Consider the following 20,664-nt stretch of genomic DNA (forward strand, 5'->3'; position numbering starts at 1 on the left):
GGTTCCTCTCCTATGGAGAAAAGAGCTACAGTTAAGAGCTTTCCAAGCACAAAGATCATTAGCTATACTTCTCGCTTTCAAAGAAGAAAACCAAGGTTCATTTCCAGCCCCAGCAGAGCAGAATCACAGGATTATGAAGAAAAAAAAAAAGAAAAACTTAAATTCAAGTCTAGAATCTAACCAGTACTGTTAAGTTGGAGGTCTTGACTTGGGGGGCCTTGCTGTCCTAATGTGGGGAGTGGCGACACTGTCTGAGGGTCCATTCTTTGCTGAGAAGGCTGCAGAGATGTCTCAGTGGTTCAGAAAACAGTTTATTTTCTTAATAAAGCTGGGACCTGTTCCCAGCACCCACATTGTGGCTCCCAAATGCCTATAACTCCAGTTCCAGAGGACCCAAGTCTTCTGGCCTTCATAAGCTCCTACACACATGTGGTACACTTTACAATTAATCCACTCTCATACACTTAAAATAAAATAAGTAAATACTTTTGAAAAAGAACTGTATATCAACTCCAACTAAGAGGCATTAATCTATCTGTGGCTACAAGCAGGGAGTCTGAGGGACATAAATACTACACACTGACCAATGGCAAATAAGAGATAAATAAGTAGCCATTGCAAAGAACATCTTTTCAATGTTGTTTGACTATGTATTGACAAATGAGCTTAGTTCAAACTCATTCATGTAACTATATATTCCCAATTGTTGGGGAAAAGTGTAACTTACAAGCATTTTGGAAAGCACTCTAATGTCTGGCTTCACTGGAGGCAGTTTAATTGCCAAGCCCTTTTGGGTTCAGTCTCTTGCCATATATCGTAATTGAAAGTGTATCAAGACAAGCTGATCTTACTCCAAGACAAGGTTGTAACAGTAGGGGATCGTGTGACTGTATTCATCAAATAGTCCCGAGGAAAATCCAGGGAACATCCACGATGCAATCAGAGAGAAAAAGGGGGATTGCAAATAATAGGATTTCTCTAAGAACTTTCACTATTGTAGACTGAGAGACTTTTCAAGACACCCCCAGGAACTCTCTGGCATATTCTGATAACCACTGACGTTGACTCAAGTCCTATGTTCCTTCCTACTCGTTTACTTCCACTCAAGACCCCTTGTGTCTATTCACTTGTCCAATACCAGAGTGCCCATTCTAAAATGGAAATCACATCCTATCACTTCCTATTGCTGACCTTTCTTTGGATCCAGGAATAAAACATGAAGTTTTTGATCCATTTGGACTTAAGTTTTGTGCATGGCCGTAGACATGGGTCTATCTGCAGTCTTCTACACACCATCATCCAGTAGTGACAGCACCATTTGTATAAGATGCTTTCCTCCTTCCATTGAATAATTTGTCAAAAATCAGATGTTTGTAGGTATGTGGGTTAATATCAGGATTTTTGATTCAATTCCATTGGTCTACCTGTCTATGTTTGTGCCAATACAAAGCTGCTTTCAGGACTATAGCTCTATAGTAGAGCTTGTAGTCAGGGATGCTGATGTCTCCTGAAGTTCCTTTATTATACAGACATACTGAACCTCTAAGAGGAGAAAGTAGGAGATACCCTTGAACAAATTAGTACAGGAGACTGCTTCCCTAAACATAACACCAGTACCAAAGTCACTGAGATCAATTAATAAATGGGACCTCCTAAAACTGAGAAGCTTCTGTAAGGCAAAGGACACAGTCAACAAGACCAAACAGCAGCCCACAGACTGGAAAAAAGATCTTCACTAACCCCATATCTGGCAGAGATCTGATCTCCAAAATATACAAAGAACTCAAGAAACTAGTCACCAAAACACCAAGTAACCCTATTAAAAAGTGGGGTACAGAACTGAATAGAGAATTCTCAATAGAGGAAGCCAAAATGGCCGAAAGACACTTAAGAAAATCATGAACATCCTTAGCTACCACGGAAATGCAAATCAAAATAACAATGAGATACCATCTTACTCCTGTCAGAATGGCTAAAATTAGAAACACCAATTGATGGGAGATGTCATTCTGTAAATATGTTTCTCATACTGGTTAATGAATAAAGCACTGTTGGCCAAGAGGAAAGCAAGATAGGCAGGACTAGGAGACAAGGAGGATTCGAGGAAGTAGTAGGAAGGACACCAGCCCCATTCTGCCATAAGATGAGACCACGTGGAAGTACTTAGATTAATAAAAATGGGTTAATATTTAAGACAGAGCTAGCTGATAAGAAACTAGTAACTGGCCAGCATAATATTCAAATACAGAGTTTGTGTGTGTGTTTTTGGGGCAGGCACCGCGGTGGGTCCAGACTGGTGGAAAAACCATACTCGTAACGTATGGTGCCCAACATGGGTAATAACAACTTCCACTTAAAATTTAACAAAAGCTTTTAAAAAGGCTTTATAAACAAAAGAACAAAGACAAGCAAGGCTTCTTGGTAGCACCATTTTTCTCGGTTGGGTTCTGTTTTGCTAAAGACAGAGATTTGCGCGGCTCCTTTAAGGGAGGTTTCCTGACTCAGCATAAGCAGCAAAAAAAAAAAAAAAAAAAAAAAAAAAAAAAAAAAAAAACAAGGCTTTTAAAGAGCCCTGCTAACAACTGAATGGTGTATACGAGAACTGGCAATGGCAGTGACCACATCTCCAAACCGGCAGCATACTGTTGTATGGCAGTGTAGAACAAGGGGGTGAGCAAAGCTCTCAGTTCTGGTGGTAAAATACCCACCGCCATCTGACAGACCGTGGCTGAAACAACTGTGACTTTCATTTTAGCAATGTTCTTGTTTACCAGATAAAGATTCGTGGCCAAAAAAAAAAAAAAGATAAAGATTTACAATAAAGACAGATTCACATTAAGAAAACTTCTAAAGGTTTACAGTATGTTTTAAAATATACGTAGACTTGGAAGAGAAAGTGAAAAAAGGATAAAATGGTTTAAAAGAGAATAAAAAGACAACAGCTGGATATGGTGGCACACGCCTTTAATCCCAGCACTCGGGAGACAGAGGCAAGCAGATCTCTGTGATTGCAAAGTAAACCTAGTATGCAGAGTGAATTCCAGGACAGATAAAAGTTACACAGAAAAACCCTGTCTCAAAAAATGAAAAAGTAAAAGAAACAGAGTAATAAAAAAGCCATGTAAAGATGGAGAGAATCTGGATACTGTACAGTATTATATTGTCTTTCTATCATTTGACTGCCAAGGAAATAACAACAACTGTTAAAACAAATGCTGCTGGATCAATCCAATTTATGTATTTAAAAATGCTTTGACTTTAAAATTTAAGTCTAAAGACAAGTTACTGGGGAAAAGGATTTCTATTTTTATTTCCACAGAAAATGAAAAGCTGTGCATTCCTTCCAGACTAACATGGTTTGATCAAGCCAGACACCCTAAAACAGAGTCCCAGGTGATCCAACATTCAAGACAGCTGAGACAAGCCAGCCTTGCCAGGATTTCTTCATCTTCTTAGGATCCCCATGACAGTGCCACCTACCAGCAAGAAGCAGTTTGGAAAGAACGATGCCCAAATTCCCAAATATTGTCTATAAATGTTTGTTTTCATTTAAATGGGATTGGTTATAAATGGTTAATGACCATAACCAATTTTTTAAAGGTAAAAAGGGGATTATGGTATAGATATGAATACTTTGTTTTGGAATGGATTTTCATTTATTGATAGAAATTTAAGGTCATTTTTGTGATATGTATATTTCTCCTCTTGTTTAGGTATTGTGTTTATATAACTCATTTATATATGTAATGTATAATTTAGTACAGATTATAGATAGTTACCTATGATAGTCAGAAGTTATAGTTTAGTTAGGATTTCTAAATATACAGAGATGTATTTAAGATGAATAGGCATTCTTTAAACCTTTCAGAGACCTACATAATATGGCATTTAAAATGGTTTAGTGTTTTTCTTGACAATGAGGCACAACTGCTCCTGGCAACACCACCTGTGTGTCAGAAAGAAAGATGGACATGGAAGAAACTCATTATGGAGTTTGCTTATATGCCATCATAGAGCCCTCATCTAGTAGCTGATAGAAACAGAAGCAGACACCCACAGCTAAACACTGAGATAAATTCCTGGAATCCAGTTGCAGAGAGGGGGGAGTGATAAGAAAAGGGGACAAGACCAGGCTATAGAAACCCACAGAGCCAGCTGACCTGAACAAGGAGGAGCTAATGGGTCCCCAGACTGATAGCTGGGAATCCAGCATTGAACCAACTCAGAGCCCCTGAACATGGGTCTCAGTTAGAAGTCCTGGGCAGTCTAAGGGACCTCTGACAGTGGAACCAGGATGTATCCCTGGTGCACAAAAGGATTTTGGGAGCACATTCCCCATGGAGGGATACTCCCTTAGCCTAGAGACAGGAGGGAGGGCCTAGTCCCTACTCCAAATGACTTGACAGATTTTGATGATCCCTCCTGGAAGGCATCACCCTCCCTGTGGACTGGAGGTGGGGGATGAGATGGGGGAGTCAGGGAGCATAGAAGGGAGGGAGATGGAACTGGGATCAATATGTAAAATAAGAAAAAATAATAAATAGATATAAAAAAACAAAAATAATATGAAGTCTTTCCTGGGTTTTCAAAGCCAGGTCTTGCCATGCTTCCTGTGTCGCCCTCTCCTGCTGTTCTCACTATGCTAGTCTTCAGGGTCTCCCAAGGAACTGAGGAAGGTTGCCCTCCTCTGCCTTGTGTGTTCTCAGACTTCTGCTTGTCTCTTCTTTTAGAACTCAACTTAGACAATTCTTCAGGAGAGAGGTATAACCTAAGGAAACACAAGGGAAACTATCTCCATTTCACAGTCGGCAAACTGAGGCTCAAAGGAATTAATAAGCATACTTAATTCATCTTGGCCCTGCACTCTACAGTTCACTTGTTTAATGGTTCTGCTCTCAGGTAAATGGTAACCCTCAAATGAAGAAAGAAGATTAAAAAAAAAAAAAATAATAAGTGAATAATCCTGCAATGCTCTGCTGAACTCACTATTAGCCACATGACTTTGAAAAACACCTGAGAAACTTCTGAAGCAAGTGTTTATGTTTACACTCAAGAAAGCCTGCCCACTGGGGCTGAATCTCCCAGCAGATCCTCTGATGTTCCCAATGGCCCCAGTTGGTGTCCCTGAGGCTCCTAACATACAAAGGGAATCCCAGCCAGGAACCTGGCCCAGAGCAAGCCAGTCTTGGGATGCTTGCACAGAAGATCCCTGTCAGCTTTTCCACTTCTCTCTCAGTCCTTGGGGTCTTTGAACCACACACAGGGCACAGAGCAAAGACACTGGCCCTCATCCTCTGCTCTTCTTGATCTCTGGCTGTGACTCCTCCCCACAATAGTTTGCCAACTTCAAAACAATAAGTTATTCAGAACTAAATCCTCTTAGCTTGGTGCAGATAAAAACAATAGAGCTCAGTAAGACTCAGTCTCTTTCTGATTGCAATAGCTAAAACAGGTCTCTCTAGTACTTCTTTCTCTGGAGAAAAAAGTTCCATAGATCCACAGGCAAGCCATTAGCTAAAGGCCAAAGGTGTTATAAAGGATGGTCACCTATCTAAGAAGGTTTTGCTTACAGGCCTCATTCAGTCTATGATAATCCCACAGGGACACACCAATAACATGCACCCCTTAAGGTGAAGGGCTGGAGGAACAGACAAGAGCAATCGATCATGAATCAGACCCTCACAGAAATCCCAACCCACAAGGACCTGTTCACTAGGAACAGAACAATATACAATATAGCAGTGGGCTACCAAGCCTGGGAGGATTTCTAAAAATTCAGATTTATGAGACAAAAGCCCTTGTTTCTAAAGGTCTAAAAATATTCCTAGTGCTTTCTCAACTACAGAAACTGCCTCGTTTCCTGCAAATTGTTTTTCTAATTCTGTTCAAGAATATCAACTTCATTAGTACTCTAAAGACTTGATCCTGTGTGAGGGCTTGATGAGATCTCTGTGGGATGGGAAGAAATAAAGAGATCACATCAGCTACTATTTTACATGGCCTTATGGTGGGGCTATCAATTGCTGGTGAGAATGCTCTGCTGCAGAGAAATGGGATTTAAAAAAAAAAAAACCAGTAAATGTCACTTTAAACTGGAAGATGTTTGCTCAGATGAAAACTTGGCTTACTTGGTTTAGTGGCTGGGTGGTATGTTTTTACAAACATCAAACCAAATATCATCTGATTAGACTTATTCTGCATTTCAGACATAAGTCATTTACAAGAAAGAATGAAATAAAGGTATTTGCTATCAGTACAAAATATCATGTGTCAGGCCATAAGTACTTTAATTTGTTAACAAAAAGAAATCTACTTTCCATTCTATAGACCCAAGGAGCAAGCATCCTTTCGCCTCTTGGGTACATACTCTGAAAGACTTTATTTTTTGTGAGGCTTTCTTCCTTCGCATGAAAGGATATTTTTAGACCTTTTGGCAAGTTTGATAGTAACATGTTGAATGAGTATGCTGCTACATGCTATTTTAAACATCTGCCAAAGGAAGCTGGAAGAACACTGAAGTATTATAAACAACTATAATTTTATGAGAGAAAGAAAGGCTCAGAAAAATAGGAAAGAAAATCAACAAAATGTGGCAAAGTTACAATCACTTCTCTGATTTAGTTTATTATAACTGTCTTTATCCATTATCATCTTTAAAAGGGAAATAGTATAGAAAGCAGAGTGTTTTAATTAGTAAAGTGTTTCATATGTTTTAGGGGAGGGACTTTGCCTCGTTAGTAATTTTGTTTAATAGCTTAAGGGAAGGGACTAAATGACAAAGAGAAGCAATAACAACAGCAAAATGCACAGTTCTGACCTACGTTACACAAACTTTAGACTTATCTGGTTACTTCAAACTTTCCAGAGAGGGTCTCATCTGCACAGTGAGCGTGACCCTGGATAACTCCCAAGTTATCCTTGTCCACTCTGACAGACAGTACCTTTCTTTTCTTGATGGGCACCTCCACCAGTGACTATTGTGTCACATGTGAAATGTTTGAGACTCACTGCTCCTTTTGAAAGTAAAACAAGTGTTGGACATAGTAACCCATGTCTATGGGTGGACTAAAAGCGGAAGTGCAGTAAATTAAGCAGTGCCCACATTTAAGCAACTCATACAGGTACCTCACACAAAAGGAACGTCTCAGATAATGGCCACCACACAGCTCTAAGAGAAAGTGAGAAACAGAAATGTTCCAAAGGTTTTTTTTTTTTTCCCCCATGGTTCAATAGCCTCAGACAGCATGGCAGTTCAGGGTCTCCAACAGTTCATTTTCAAAGAACTACAGCCCACACAGGGACTAAGTTGTTAACAAGACCTGAGCTAGTTACAGGGTTTCACAACCACTTCTACTTCAGTGATGCATGCTGGTTATAGGTGATGATGGCTTCAGAACTATAATTGCCCTTGTTAGCCCTTACTCAGAGTGACCGCCCCTACACTATGCATTCTAATTGTACAACAATATGGACAGTGCTACTATTACTACCAATACCTAAGAGTTAAAAAAAAATTCAATATTATTTCCAACAGTTGACAGCACACACCTACCTCTCCTGCTGCTTTTTTTCTATTATACTGTAAATAGAGCAAACAAAAACAAAACAAAAAAAAAATGGAGTGAATTTACTTCTAATCCCAATTTTTCCATACTGCAAGTTTAAAAAAAAAAAAAAAAAAAAAAAAAAAAAAAGGCTGTGGCCTTTGGATTTGTTATCTCTTCAAGTCAGAGTTTTGCTGCTGCGCAACCCCAGCATCCCAGAATACACCACCAGCACACTGTGCTCCAGAGATGGTACACTTAAAGCATGCTATGACCCAGGTCCCATGTCTCCATTTTGTATTTCTAAGCTTTTAAACACAGAGCTTTTTACCATGGTGATTTCTAGACTCTCAATGTGTTTGTGAGGTTTCAGCACTATTTTGGACTAGCATTTGGTGAGCTTAGAAGAGAAAATGAGAAATGCTCACTGCGTCTGCCCTGACATCACCATAGCCATGTCCTTTCCCATTAAATACTCAGTTTAGGCTCAGTGCCTCAGCTGCACTCTCCTAGAAAGCCTAACCACTGGAGTGTATGTCTCAGTGGTAGAAGCTCACAGTGGAAATTCCTTACTAAGGCAGGTTTTTTTTTTTTCCTTCACAACTTCCCCATTTATGACTCAGTTTGCAGTTCAGAAGGCCAGGGATTGGAGCATGAATGGTTTTGAAAAAGAACTCAAATATTAGGTTACTTTGAGATCAAAGTACTTATAAAATGGAAAACAGATCCCCTTTTTGGGTGTTGAGCAACTCCCCCAAAATCCATTATAGAATTCTCTGTGGAATTGAAATGTGGAAGGTGCTACCTCTCTATAAATAGTCTCATCTCATGCTATGTGAATCACAGTTGCTGATATGAAATCAACAGATTAACTATTTGACTTTGCTAGTAACAATCATCACCTTCCCCAAAAGCTCTTCCACACCCCACACCCCCATTCTTCAGAGCTAAGTAGGCTTTGCAACAATCCAAAGTCTTTGGTGTCCAAATTCACTCCTAGTGCTCCTATACTAGGAATGCTAGGTTCTACTAGGTTATCATATGACACGAGCTAAAGGAAGTCACCAGTCAGGATCCTCAGGATGAGAACCGAGTGTGTGAACAAGAGAAGCAGACTAAATAAGCACCAAGGGAAACTGCAAGCCCAGAGAATCACCTAATTTATAATACAACATTAAGGAAATGGCCTCAAGAAACAATACACAATCCTTCCTTCCCAAGCAAAGGACCAAAGCCATGTAAACTACTGCTCATCTACAAATCAATTTCCACAAACATAAGTGAGTTTATCCCATCCATTCAGTTATGACTAACTTACTACTTTTATAATTTTGTTATCTGAGAAGGCTGTGTAGAATCACCTCATAAATATCACATAAGTATCCCAACTACAGTGCAGCATCCATTCCAGAGACTGAGTATGTGAATCACATTGGGTTCAGAGCCTTGAAGTTCCTTGTAGATCACATAAGCCCCGAGAGGAAGGTCCCAAAGAAACCAGGTACACAAAAATGATTTATACTGCTCTTTTAAATGAAGTATTCAATATGCAGAGATAATTCTGCTTTTCTCTTCAGTCTTCACTGTACCAAACCTACAGGTCATATTAACTGGATGTAAGAAGGAAAGACTTCAGCAGTGGCTGAAATGGAACTGTCATCAATTTTGTTTACTCTTGAAATCTTTTGCCTTACTATGGCCATCAGAGAGTATGAAAATGAGGCACCTATGAAGTGACAAATATCACAAAAAGTCAATGAAAGCTGAAGTACCTTGCTTCCCAAAGCTTATTCTCAAAATCTTGACTTACTCAGAGTCCCACTTTGAATTTAACCTATATACTTCACGTGTACAACTCAATAGAGTTTGGGAGTTGCTAACTGGATAAAGTAGTCCACTCATCACCAGGCAAGACCCCTGTTCAGCCCATCCTTCCTTCAGTTACCAGCATTGACGGTGGTGTAGATGTCAACTGAATCTGCAGCCACACCCAAAGGCTTGAGGAAAGCACCCACTGTGGTACTTTGCTTTTGGTCTCTCAAGGTGTAACACTGTCCAGACTTATGGTGGGACTGGTCTCCTTGACACTTAAGGTATTTAGTTTTCCCTCTGTAAATAGAGGTATGTGAGGAACCATTTGGACCCAAGGCTGATGAAGCAGGGTAAGCTTAAGAAAGGTCACACCATAGAAATGTTTGAGAGTCAACTTTTCTTTACACTCCCTGAGACCAAACTGCAAATATTACGTTTTTGGCTTTATTTCTCAAAAGTGTTAAATGTGCGGAGAATGGTAGCTGGACAGAAAGTGTATAAGAAGCGCCAGTGGTCACTATCAACTGGTTGGAAAGGGGCCCTATTAGAAAGAACCACGTGAGCACGTGAGAAAATGTAAAGTCGGAAAACTGGGATGTTTATTTAAACGGCAAAATACCATGTGCTGTTGAAGGCAGAGAAAATCAAAATAACATTAAGTTCATCGGATATCCATTATAATTTATAATCCTCTGCTGTGCATAGTTATGAGGAATAGAAAGAACTTTATTCATCTTTGAGTTCTCCACATGATTCTCTATAGGTAGATGGATGGATGGGTAGAACAATAGGCGACAAATAAACAAATGAATGAATTAATGAACAAACCAGTCAATGCCCTCCAGGATGCTACAAGGTTTCGGAACCTAGGTGCATCTATACAAGTGGCCCTCGTACTAGTCAAACTGTGGATTGACAAAAGCAGAAAGTGTTTTGCGGAATATGGGACAAGCTATTAATTGACACAGGGTTGTTGTAAGAGGGTGGGCCAGCATGGAAGAAAGGAATTCTGATTCCTTTCCATGAGCAATTCCCAGAAGCCTTCAAGAAAGGGGATAGGGGGTTGTCAGCCTCTGGGGAGCCCACTGTTCCAGCCCCTACTGACCTGGTCTCCGCCTCACCGGCCTCTTGCGGCCGCTGCAGAAGCGCACTTTGCTGAATACCCCGAGGACGTGCCTCTCGCACAGGGAGCGCCCGTCTTTGCTGGGGCTGGAGCGGCGTTTGGAGGCCGACACCCGGTCGCTGTTGGACTCCCTCGCCTGCCGCTTCTGCCGTATCAAGGAGCTTGCTATAGCTGCAGCCATTGCTGCTCAGCGAGGGCCCGAGGCCCCTGGCTCCGCTGAGCCCTGGAGTTCGTGCTCCGCCGGGATGAGGGATGGACCTCGGGGAGCCTGGAGGGAGAGTGCAGGCGCGGGGAGGCAGTGCTTATATTTGAGGAGGTTGCAGTATTGAAAACCTGGAGCCCACAAGGTTAGTCAGAGTCTGGGCAGTGGCAACAAAATGTGTGAAAATCCAGATGTAAACTTCCCCAACCACTGGCGGGGGGGGGGGGGCGGGGCGGTTCCAGGTCTTGCGAAGTAGACGTTTGTACCCCAAACTTGCACCCCCAAGGCGATCCACGTCCAAAAGGCAGTGAGGAGTTTGGTCACACTGCGTTCAGGGTACCAAGTGGAAAGGAGGGGAAAGATGTCCAAAATAACAAGCCGTGCCCCGGTTGGAGAGGCGCAAGCGTTGTAAGGTGTCCAAAGTATGCCTACACATACATACATAGAAAACCCGTTTACAAGGCAGAGTCTGGACCGAGGCGAGAAGCGTGCCCCCGGCTTAAAAAGAAAAGAAAGAAAGAAAAAAAAATACTAAAAAGTGAATAAAACCTTCCTTTAGAAAACGAGTCACCAACCGCGACAAAGAAGAGAGGAAGGCATCAATTCAACTCCCTGTGGCCCGCGGTTCTGGAGATTAGGAGGTCCGTCCCAGCTGGGTGAGGTCTACGGAATGCATCGCACCGGCTGCGGTTCTCCAGGGGCCGGACCCCCACTTCTGGAATTCCAAGAGGCGAGAAGTGGGAGCGGTTAGCTAGCTAGACTCGGGTAGGGGCGCGGGGCCGGGGCAGCTGTTTCCAGCTGCGGCGAGTGCACCTCTCCTCCAGCAGCACTGCAAAGAAAGCGGGAGACGAGGGAGGGGGAGGACTAGCGGGAGGGAGGGAGATCCTCGAGGGCCAAGCGCCCTGGGGATCCGCGGGGTCCCGAGAGCGGGCGCTCTCGCTCTCTCTCTCTCTCTGCCTGCGTTCCGGCACGAGACGGGCACACTTGGTGATTATTTAGGGAATCCTAAATCTGGAATGACTCAGTAGTTTAGAGAAGCCCCTCCAAAGGCAGAGCTGCCAAAGGTGTCCTCCTCAGCTCGGCGCCCACACGCCTTGCACCGGAGCTCCCCGCCACCGTGCGCCCGGGGCCGCCGCACCGAGCCGGTCTCTGCACAGGCTGCGAGCGAGCCGGGCTGCAAGGGACGGGCGCCCTGGCGGGCTCGGGATCAGGTCATCGCCGCGCCGCGGGACCCCAGGCTCGCACGCCCCAGCGGTCGGCAGCTCCCGGCCACAGCTCAGTCAGATAGGGGTTACCCGGCCGACGCTGGGCCGCTCGCTCGGTCCCGCGCTGCCCATCCCGGCCGTGGAAGGAAGTGACCGCGCGCTGCGAGCCCCCGCGCGTCCGCTCGGGTGGGGCGGGGGCTGGTTGAGGGCGACGTCGGCTCGCGGCGGCTGCGGCTCCGGGTCGCAGCTGCCCACCATGGTCTAGCGCCCCGGCGCGGGCAGGGTCCCTAGGCCTCCCTGGGAGACGGCGGGAGGCGGCCGCGCGCGCCACCCGGGCTCCCCCGGCCGGGAGAGGACTCAGGGGCCGGGGACAGCACGCAGGTGCAGGCGGCCACCAACTCGCCCAACTTGCTGGCGCCGGTGGCGGCTGGGAGCCGCGGGATCGCGGGGCGCCCCCCGCCGCCTCCCCTGGACCAGGAGGGGGCGCTCAGGGCGGAGTCCCATTCATGAGCAGAGGTTCCAGGGCGCCGCCGAGGGCTATCTCCGCTTGAGCGCTAGCTCCGCAGGAAACTCCCGGTAGAGGCGACAGCCGCCAAGACGGCGGGTGGGACTAGGAGCTCGAGTTGCTCTGGCTCTTGAAGAGCAGGAAAGCGTCCTGGTGGGACCGAGTTGGGGGCTGGGCTGGCGGGGCGCTTGAAAGCGCGGCGCTTGGATCTTGCTGCTCCCTTTCCTCGTGCCCTCTGCTCCCAGACTAGCCCCCCAACACACATACACAACCTTCTCCCCCCTCACTGTCTTCTGTCTCTCCCCCTTTCTCCTCTCTACGCAATCCTACGTGATTGAGGTTTGGATGAGAAATTCTCAGAGGCAGAGTGAGGGAACTGCAGCCTGGGTCTGCTGTGACCAGTCCCTCCAGCAAGAGAAACATACATCCACTGGCTTGTTGAAGGACCCTAGGTGACCAAAGAAGGGGATGTCACAGGGAGTAGGGAGATGCAACCTCCCTACTCCAGAAGCTTGTTAGCATTCTTCCTTCAGGAAGTGGACACTGGAGAAAACAGCGATGACCTCCTGGTTACCCATATTGCCCCTCCCCTTCAAACCCTGCCACAATTTGGAACCGCAAACTGTGCTTCCATCTTTTTGGAACCTAGATTTCGTGTTTCTGTTCTTGTTTCTGTCCGGAAAGCTACAAAGCAGATTCAATGCCTAGAAAGGTCTCAGTAGGCAACCTGCCTTGAGGGTGAATAGAAGTGGGATGATAGATTGATGTGAACAAGGACAGTGAACGACGGCACTGGAGTGCACTCTCCAGAAATGCTTGCCCTGCTCTGATAGATGGGAGTCACCCAAGGAAATACAGCATTAGAGACCCTGGAAAACTGTATTCAGCCTTGGTTCAGGTTATGGTCTGTCTGGAAGTGCCCCTTAGTCATGTTTGCATTGTCTCTCCAAGTAGTCTTCAAATAACAACACTCTCTTCATTCAGTGGATGATTTGCAAGCAGAGACAGAAATTTTCTAAGAGATTGCGGGAAGACATCAGCCCTGTACACTGCTAAAAATGGGCCCAGACTCAGAGGAACCCAGAGATTGTCTAAATGTGAATTCAAATCTGCTGGACTACCTGAGACTCACTTGGGCCATGAGAGGGAGTGTGACAACCCAACACTATGCAGCAATCAGACCTTCCTGACTGCTGGCTGGGCAAAGCAGAGACTGGCAGACAGGGGCTGCTGTGACAGATAGTTGAGAGGAGTTTGCAGTAGGCAAGGTATGGGAGGAGGGGCCCCAAGGGTTAATAGGGAGAGCACACAGCCCTGGCAGCAGCTCCATTTGGTTGAAAGGTAATGATAGATTCATTCCTGGAATTTGAACAACACAGATCAAGACAGGTGAAAGGGATACCCACTCCAAAGTACATCTGACAAGACAGAAGGGATTGCTTGAAATCAGTTGGCAACACAGTCAATTAGGGAAATGTTCAATTTCCACAAATAAAGTTTTCTTTCCTTGGCTCCAGGAAGACTTGTCTCATTTTTCAGGAGGGCAGGCACAGATAGTACTGGCTGGCTTTGGGGAAGACCCTGTCTTTTGCAAATCAACACCCAAACTCTAAAAGGTCAGCTAAGGGGAATCTCAAGTGTGAACAAGAGGCAGCTATGTATAATGAGGAACTAAGGAAATCAACTCAACTTGGTTCCTCTCGTTCTCACAATGAAGATGATCGTCCCCATCTACCTCATGGAACAGAATGTGCATATGTAAGCATTTTGACAACAGGAAAACACCAAATGAATGACAGAGTTGATGGTAGTGTTTTGAAAGCCCTTGATTGTGATTCACCTGAGATGTCTACTCTAAAGATACACATTCCTGAGGGGAGGCTCTGAGAATATGAAGCAGAAATCTCTATAACTGAAGCATATATATCAGAATTCTTAAAAGCTTCTTCGGGTCTCAAAATATAACTGTTTACTGTATACATGCAATACATGGAGATAATATTAGAAGAATACAGCAAGATTCTCAAGATTAGTTACATTCCTCCCAAACCGCAGCCCTCTGCCCCTCTTTATCTCCAATGGCACCACTGAAGAATGGCACATTTTTGTAAGCTGTGGACAATCAGGGTGTTTGATGGAGAGGAAATACACCTAGAAACAAAGGTAAGTTGTGGAAGAGGGAATGAAAAGCCGGCCTTTGCTTTTTGAAGTCCTCCCATCTTGACGTGTCGTCGTCAGTTTTGGTATGTAAAGACTAAAAACCTTTTCAATGTCCTATCTCTGAGATACACATGAGTCCTGTCTAAGATCGCCATTAAAAGAATGGGATGTTTGAGTTTTGACACAATGACAAAGATTTCTGCACTTCTGCTACTGCCCATGCATTCTTTTAGCTATTTGGTCTTCAAATGTTTCCTTAGCACTACCATCTGCTTCACTCCCCAGGAGGAAAAAAATTGACACATGGAAATCTGAAAAACCTAGGTCCTGAGTTCATGGAGGTAGAACACAGAAGAAACATGTAAATTAGGCTTTTATGAATCAATTCAAAGCTTTCCTATCTGGTTCCCTCAATCATAATCCTTTTCCAGTGCTTCCCAGGATGTGTCTAATAACTCTGCATTTGTGGATGGGGAGATAAACCAAACTGCTGATGGATGTGATATCTCAGAACTATACAAATCTCAATTCCCCCCCCCCCATCTTTCTCAGGACAAATGAAGAATGCCCCTTTACAGTTTTGAAGACATCATGAATAGGAAAAGTTTTAGTTTGGAGAAAGTTGCCAAATACACATCAGAAGAATTCTTACATAGTTATATTTTTATCTCTTACCTCCAGTCAAACAAAATATAGACAGCATTAGTCATCTCCATATTTTAAAATTTAAAAGAGAGAGAGAGAGATTTAATTGTCTTTGGCTTGCTCAAAGGCCAAATCTTCCAACTCCCAAATCGAACTAGGATTACCTCACACATCTACATTAAACACTGTATTAAGTACACCTGGTATTTAGGATAGGTGTTGATGGGAGATGTCATTCTGTAAATATGTTTCTCTTATTGGTTAATGGATAAAGCCCTGTTGGCCAATAGGAAAGTGAGATAGGCAGGACTAGGAGACAAGGAGAATTCTGGGAGATGTAGTAGAGGAAAGTCAAGATGTAGAGACTTGAGAGAAGATGTCTGGACCCTCTTTCTGGTAAGATAAGACCACATGGAAGCACTTAGATTGATAGAAATGGGTTAATATTTAAGACAGAGCTAGCCAATAAGAAATGCTAGTAACAGGCCAACAGCTTTATATCTAATACAGTGTCTCTGTGTGTTATTTGGAGCTCACGCGGCTCTGGGACCAGGCTGGCCAGAAAACTGCTCAAAACAAGGTATCAGTAACTAGGGAAATTCTATATACTTTTACAATTACCTTGCCACTAACAAGTTTAACGTCCATGCCACTCCTTCCTTCCTTCCTTCCTCCCTCCCTTCCTTCCTCCCTTCCTTTCTTCCTTTTTTCCTTCCTTCTTTGTTTTTCAAGTCACGTTTCTCTGGGTAGCTCTGGCTCTCTTGGAAATCATTCTGTAGACCAGGCAGGCCTCAAACTCAAAGATATGTGTTCCTCCGCCTCTCAAGTGCTGGTATATCACCCATTTTAAGTAAGCTAGTGAATCAGTTAGTCAATCTATCTGAACCACAGCTGCAGCGCAGGTAGGTGAGATTAACACTCAAAGGCTCTAGCCAAAGGCACAGAATACCAAAGAATAATAATGATGTGCAGCATGAGAAAGAGAATACTATCCTTTAGCCATCAATCTAAATCAATCCCTGCTATAAAATGCAGACCTCTCAGAATGAGAAGCTGTACTTTGTGATTCACACACATCATCACTCACTCCCATACACAAGGTGTTTAATGGAGACTGGAAATCTACATGGAATGCGTGATTTAACCTTGCAATGACAGACATAATGTTCATCAGGAATACAGTCATTGTTCCTGTCTTTTGGAAATACAAGGAGGCCCACCTCTATATCTCCACCATCCTTCTGGCAGATTAGGCCTTTGACTCAAAGTTTACAAATATAGGTGAGCTGGTCTTGACCACAGCAAGTTTACAGGGTGGGAGATCTTGTCTACAACCATTAGTCCTGTACAATCCCTGTACTAGAAGCCCCTTCACTCTGTCAGATGGTCAATTAAAGTAGGCTGGCTGAAGCAATATAAACAAATCCTTTCTAATAATTTGTGCATTTCTTTCTGTAGCAAGTTCATTTTTGGATTTTTAGTCAATAACTCAACAATGGAATTACCCTGTGTATGTGCATGTCTGTTTTAGACATCTCTCAAGACAGGAAAAGGATAGCATTTCTATTTATGACAAAATGTCTTTGCTGCTTAAAAGGAAAAATGCTCTAGTTTTGAATCATGTCCGTTTTGATGAGAAATATCAGTGTTAAGTTCCTTGGGCACCTCTAAGTACATCACAATTGATGACATACCAAGTCTATATAGCAGTCCTCCAAGGTGGGCTTGTCATAATGAAGAAACTGGACACAGAAAGGTCAAGTTGCTTAACTTAGGACACACAGCTAGGAGTTTGAAGAGTTTGTAGAATACAAACTCATTCGTTGTCAGAGGTTCTCCTTCATCACAATTTTGATACTGTATTGTAAACAGAGGTTCTGTCCCACCAGGTTCCACAGCCTTTTAGTCCCAAATAAATACACAGAGGCTCCATGTGGCTTTGGCTGAGGAATGTGCCAGCACTATATGCCAATAAAAAGAGAATGTCATTAACAAGTATAATCATGCAAAATAATTGCCATTTCTGTTACCCCTATAGTTCATTGTTTGTTCTTCTTTTGTTTTGTTTTTTGACATAGGGTTTCTCTGTGTAGCCCTGGTTGTCCTAGAATTCACTCTGTAGACCAGGCTAGCCTCGAACTCAGAGGTCTCCCTGACTCTGCCTCTCAAGTGCTGGAATTAAAGTTATGGCCCACAACACAAGGCTACACTTGTTATTTACTGTTGAACACTGGTCTTTCATGTGTTTTCTCACTAAAACTAAAGAAACTTGTAACAAGTTCCCATCTACTCTCATTATTTACTGTTGAACACTGTTCTTCCATGTTTTTTCTCACTAAGACTCAAGGAACATGTAACTGAAGTTAAGGAGGTACTTGTAACCTATTTCATATGGACACTTAGTAGAATGACTTCCCAATCTCACACAATGAAAATCTAGGACTTACACTCAGGCCTGCCAACCTTTATGTCTACACAGCCCTAATAGTAACCACAGGGAGGGGAACAATAGGAATTCCAAACATTCTTTGTATGCACTGGCCTCTACCACAGTCTGAAGAATACTTTTAAGGGATCGCTGTATGGTGGACAGAGTTGCATCCTACACTCTTCCCTAGGGCTCTGGTTTTACCTCCTATGGGTTGGAAAGCTAAAGTGAAAGTTTCAGTTTTTACCAGTCTTGGTTATGAGAGTGGCCTCTGAACCTTCCATTTCCTTCATTCCTGTTCCTAAATACTGCATACTGCTTTGACACATATACGACTACCTCCTTCCTAGATGGACTGAAGGTGTCACAACACCCCTGTTGGTGCTGCCTACAGAAGTCCCTGTAAGAAGGCGAGAACCACAAAGACAGGGTTCCAGTGTATGAAATACAATTTAGTAAATAGCAAATCAAACAGCCAGGTAAAGAAATTAATTCATTCATCCAATTGTTTTGATTGTAGCTCAGTGTAAGAGTGAGTGCATGCTTAGTATGTTTGAGACCTTAGGTTTACGCTCCAGTGCTAATAAAATAAAATCCATCTATTCACTCATATATCTTTTAAAGTCAAATAGATGTATAACTCATTCCAAAGAGAAGTGGGGCATGTTCACCTTTTGTAACAAGAAAGAAATTCAAGGCTGTCTCTATATTCTCAAGTGAACTCTTTTGTTTCATCAATGTACTTTAAAAATTATCTGTCTTGATTGAGTGTATCTTAAAATCTGGTATCCTGAAAAGATATCTGGACTCAGATTTCTGCTCTAATTAACAATCCTTCATATCTAGGCTCATCTTTTCAGCTCTCTCTCTCTCTCTCTCTCTCTCTCTCTCTCTCTCTCTCTCTCTCTCCCCTCTCTCTCTTCTTTCTCTTTCCCCTTCTCAAACATGCATACACTTGCTTACATCCATGTTCATAGAAAAATTGGAACACATTGAAAAGAGAGCGGATCAAATAGGTCAAAAAATTGATAAACCAATATTTGAAGTCTCAGGTCTCAGAGCATGGCTAATGTGACCTTAAAATGATCTGATAATTCTAATATTTATACTGCCACCATCTTCTCTGAGCTGCTTTCTCCATAGGCCATTTCTAGTTGCTCTCATTTCTAATTTTAGTTTTCAAATTTCCAGGGAATGTATCTGGTTGAAACAGCACATGACTAACACTCAAAATATACTACAAAAATCATAACAAAATTATGCTTTTGTCTTTTATTTGGCACACAGCACTGGTCTGTAAAAATATACAGTTTAGAAAAATGTGTCAGGGAATCTAATGACAATTTTGACAAAGTGACTGATAAAGCCAGTTTTGGTTCTAGGATTTGAAAACTCAAAAAAAAAAAAAAATACAATGTAAGATAATCATGAAATTAAAGTAAATAGTTTATCCTAAAAAAAAAAAAAAAAAGCTATTAGTTAATTGAACCTAAGTTTCTTCACCTGTGAAATGATTACTATGTAAGACCCCAAATAGTTAAAGAAATATATTGAAACTGGAGCATTAATTTTAAAATCAGAAGATGTATGAATAAAGGAATGAGTCAATGTATGAGCAGGGATGGATTAAATATACCCTCTTCTAAGCAGCACTAAGCCAGCCTTGTTAAGTAAGCACAATTATTCAACATAAATTAAAAAAATTTTTTTTGAGAGCTTCCTTCATTATACTAGAGAAACATAGAAGAAAATGTTCAATAATGGTAGGAGAGTGAAATGAAAGCATGTAGTGAAATCCCTAGTCACTTTCTGTCTCTTTAGTGTAAAAGTGTGTCCCCTTCGCCCCACTTCCCTTGCTAACCTAGAATATTTTGAATGACATCGAAAGAACACTGTTTTAGATAGCTTTATGTTTTTGGAAACCCAAAAAACTCAAGCCAAAAAGGATGGTGGGAAGGAAGGATGAATGGAAAGATAGATTCATCTCAAGCTTGGATGTTTCAGAAGAGGGAGTATAAGATAATGATGTAAGAACATTTCTGTCATTAGTATTTAAAGAATGAGCAATATCTTTGCAACATTTTTAATAGGGTATTAATTTTTAAATTTGTTGAGTCAGCTAGAGATCTCAGAGGCGATCAATGCATTTGTTTTGTTTTGTTTCGTTTTTGTTTTTGAGACGGGGTTTCTCTGTATTGCTTTGGAGCCTGTCCTGGAACTAGCTCTATAGATCAAGCTGGCCTCCAACTCACAGAGATCCACCTGCCACTGCCTCTGGAATGCTAGGATTAAAGGCGTGTGCCACTAATGCCCGGCCATCGATGCATTTTGTATGATGCATATGTATTATGACTAATCAGAGAGGACTTGAGACTTCATTACAAGTAAGCTAGCCAATTTCCTGGCGCTTGGTTGAGTATAATAACTGCTATGGCACTGAAGAAATGCATTCCTTTCTCTATTTTTTTGGAAGTCTCATCTCCTCCTTCAAAAGGGTGGAAACAAGAAATTAGTTATAACTACCTTTCAAAAGAGAATTAATCAGAAGCATTTGTTATTTGCTAAAGGCGAGAGTTAAAAGTCATCTTCAGGACAAACTGAATCCATTGAAAAAACAAAACCATAAAGGAAATCATCTTAAATGTGCTCTCTAGATAAGATTAGATGTAGAATTTGGGGGCAAGATTGGATTAACAACTTCATCACTATAAACCCTTTATAAAGGATTTTTAGTATTATAGCTACTCAGAAGTGTATTGACCTAAATGTGACTTAAAAATAATTAATGTCCAAAACGAATGGGGACAATTCAAATTTAATCCTGAAGAAACACCTGAAAAAGCTTTTATTAATAGAGGTATCACCTTTACCCTCTGATATCAGGACTTAAGTTGTGGCTATCATAAGCCAGAAGTTCATAGCTGATAAAAGTGGGGAAAATTATCTAAATCTAGCTGTTTCTCTTACATCCTATTCCCTAGGAATGCTGTATGAATAAACCCTAGGTAAACCCTGGCACTCTGGAGAAGTAAATGGTTGT

General features: G+C 42.5%; 1 protein-coding gene across 2 annotated transcripts in view; it reads right to left on the reverse strand.

Annotated features, from left to right (window-relative positions):
• The window catches only part of Fgf12 (fibroblast growth factor 12), a 354,306-nt gene that overhangs the window by 244,398 nt on the left and 89,244 nt on the right, over window positions 1-20,664 (reverse strand). The window contains exon 1 of one of the 2 annotated variants that reach the window (XM_051191256.1): window positions 10,462-10,901. The exons of the other annotated variant lie outside the window; for it this stretch is intronic. Within the exon in view, the coding sequence (XP_051047213.1) occupies window positions 10,462-10,660 (199 nt within the window). The 5' untranslated portion in view covers window positions 10,661-10,901. Of the gene's footprint in view, window positions 1-10,461; window positions 10,902-20,664 lie in introns of those variants that run through there. 2 annotated transcript variants of the gene reach the window in all.

This window comes from Phodopus roborovskii, unplaced genomic scaffold (assembly GCF_943737965.1).
Source record: "Phodopus roborovskii unplaced genomic scaffold, PHOROB, whole genome shotgun sequence".
NCBI classification, from domain to species: Eukaryota; Metazoa; Chordata; class Mammalia; order Rodentia; family Cricetidae; genus Phodopus; species Phodopus roborovskii.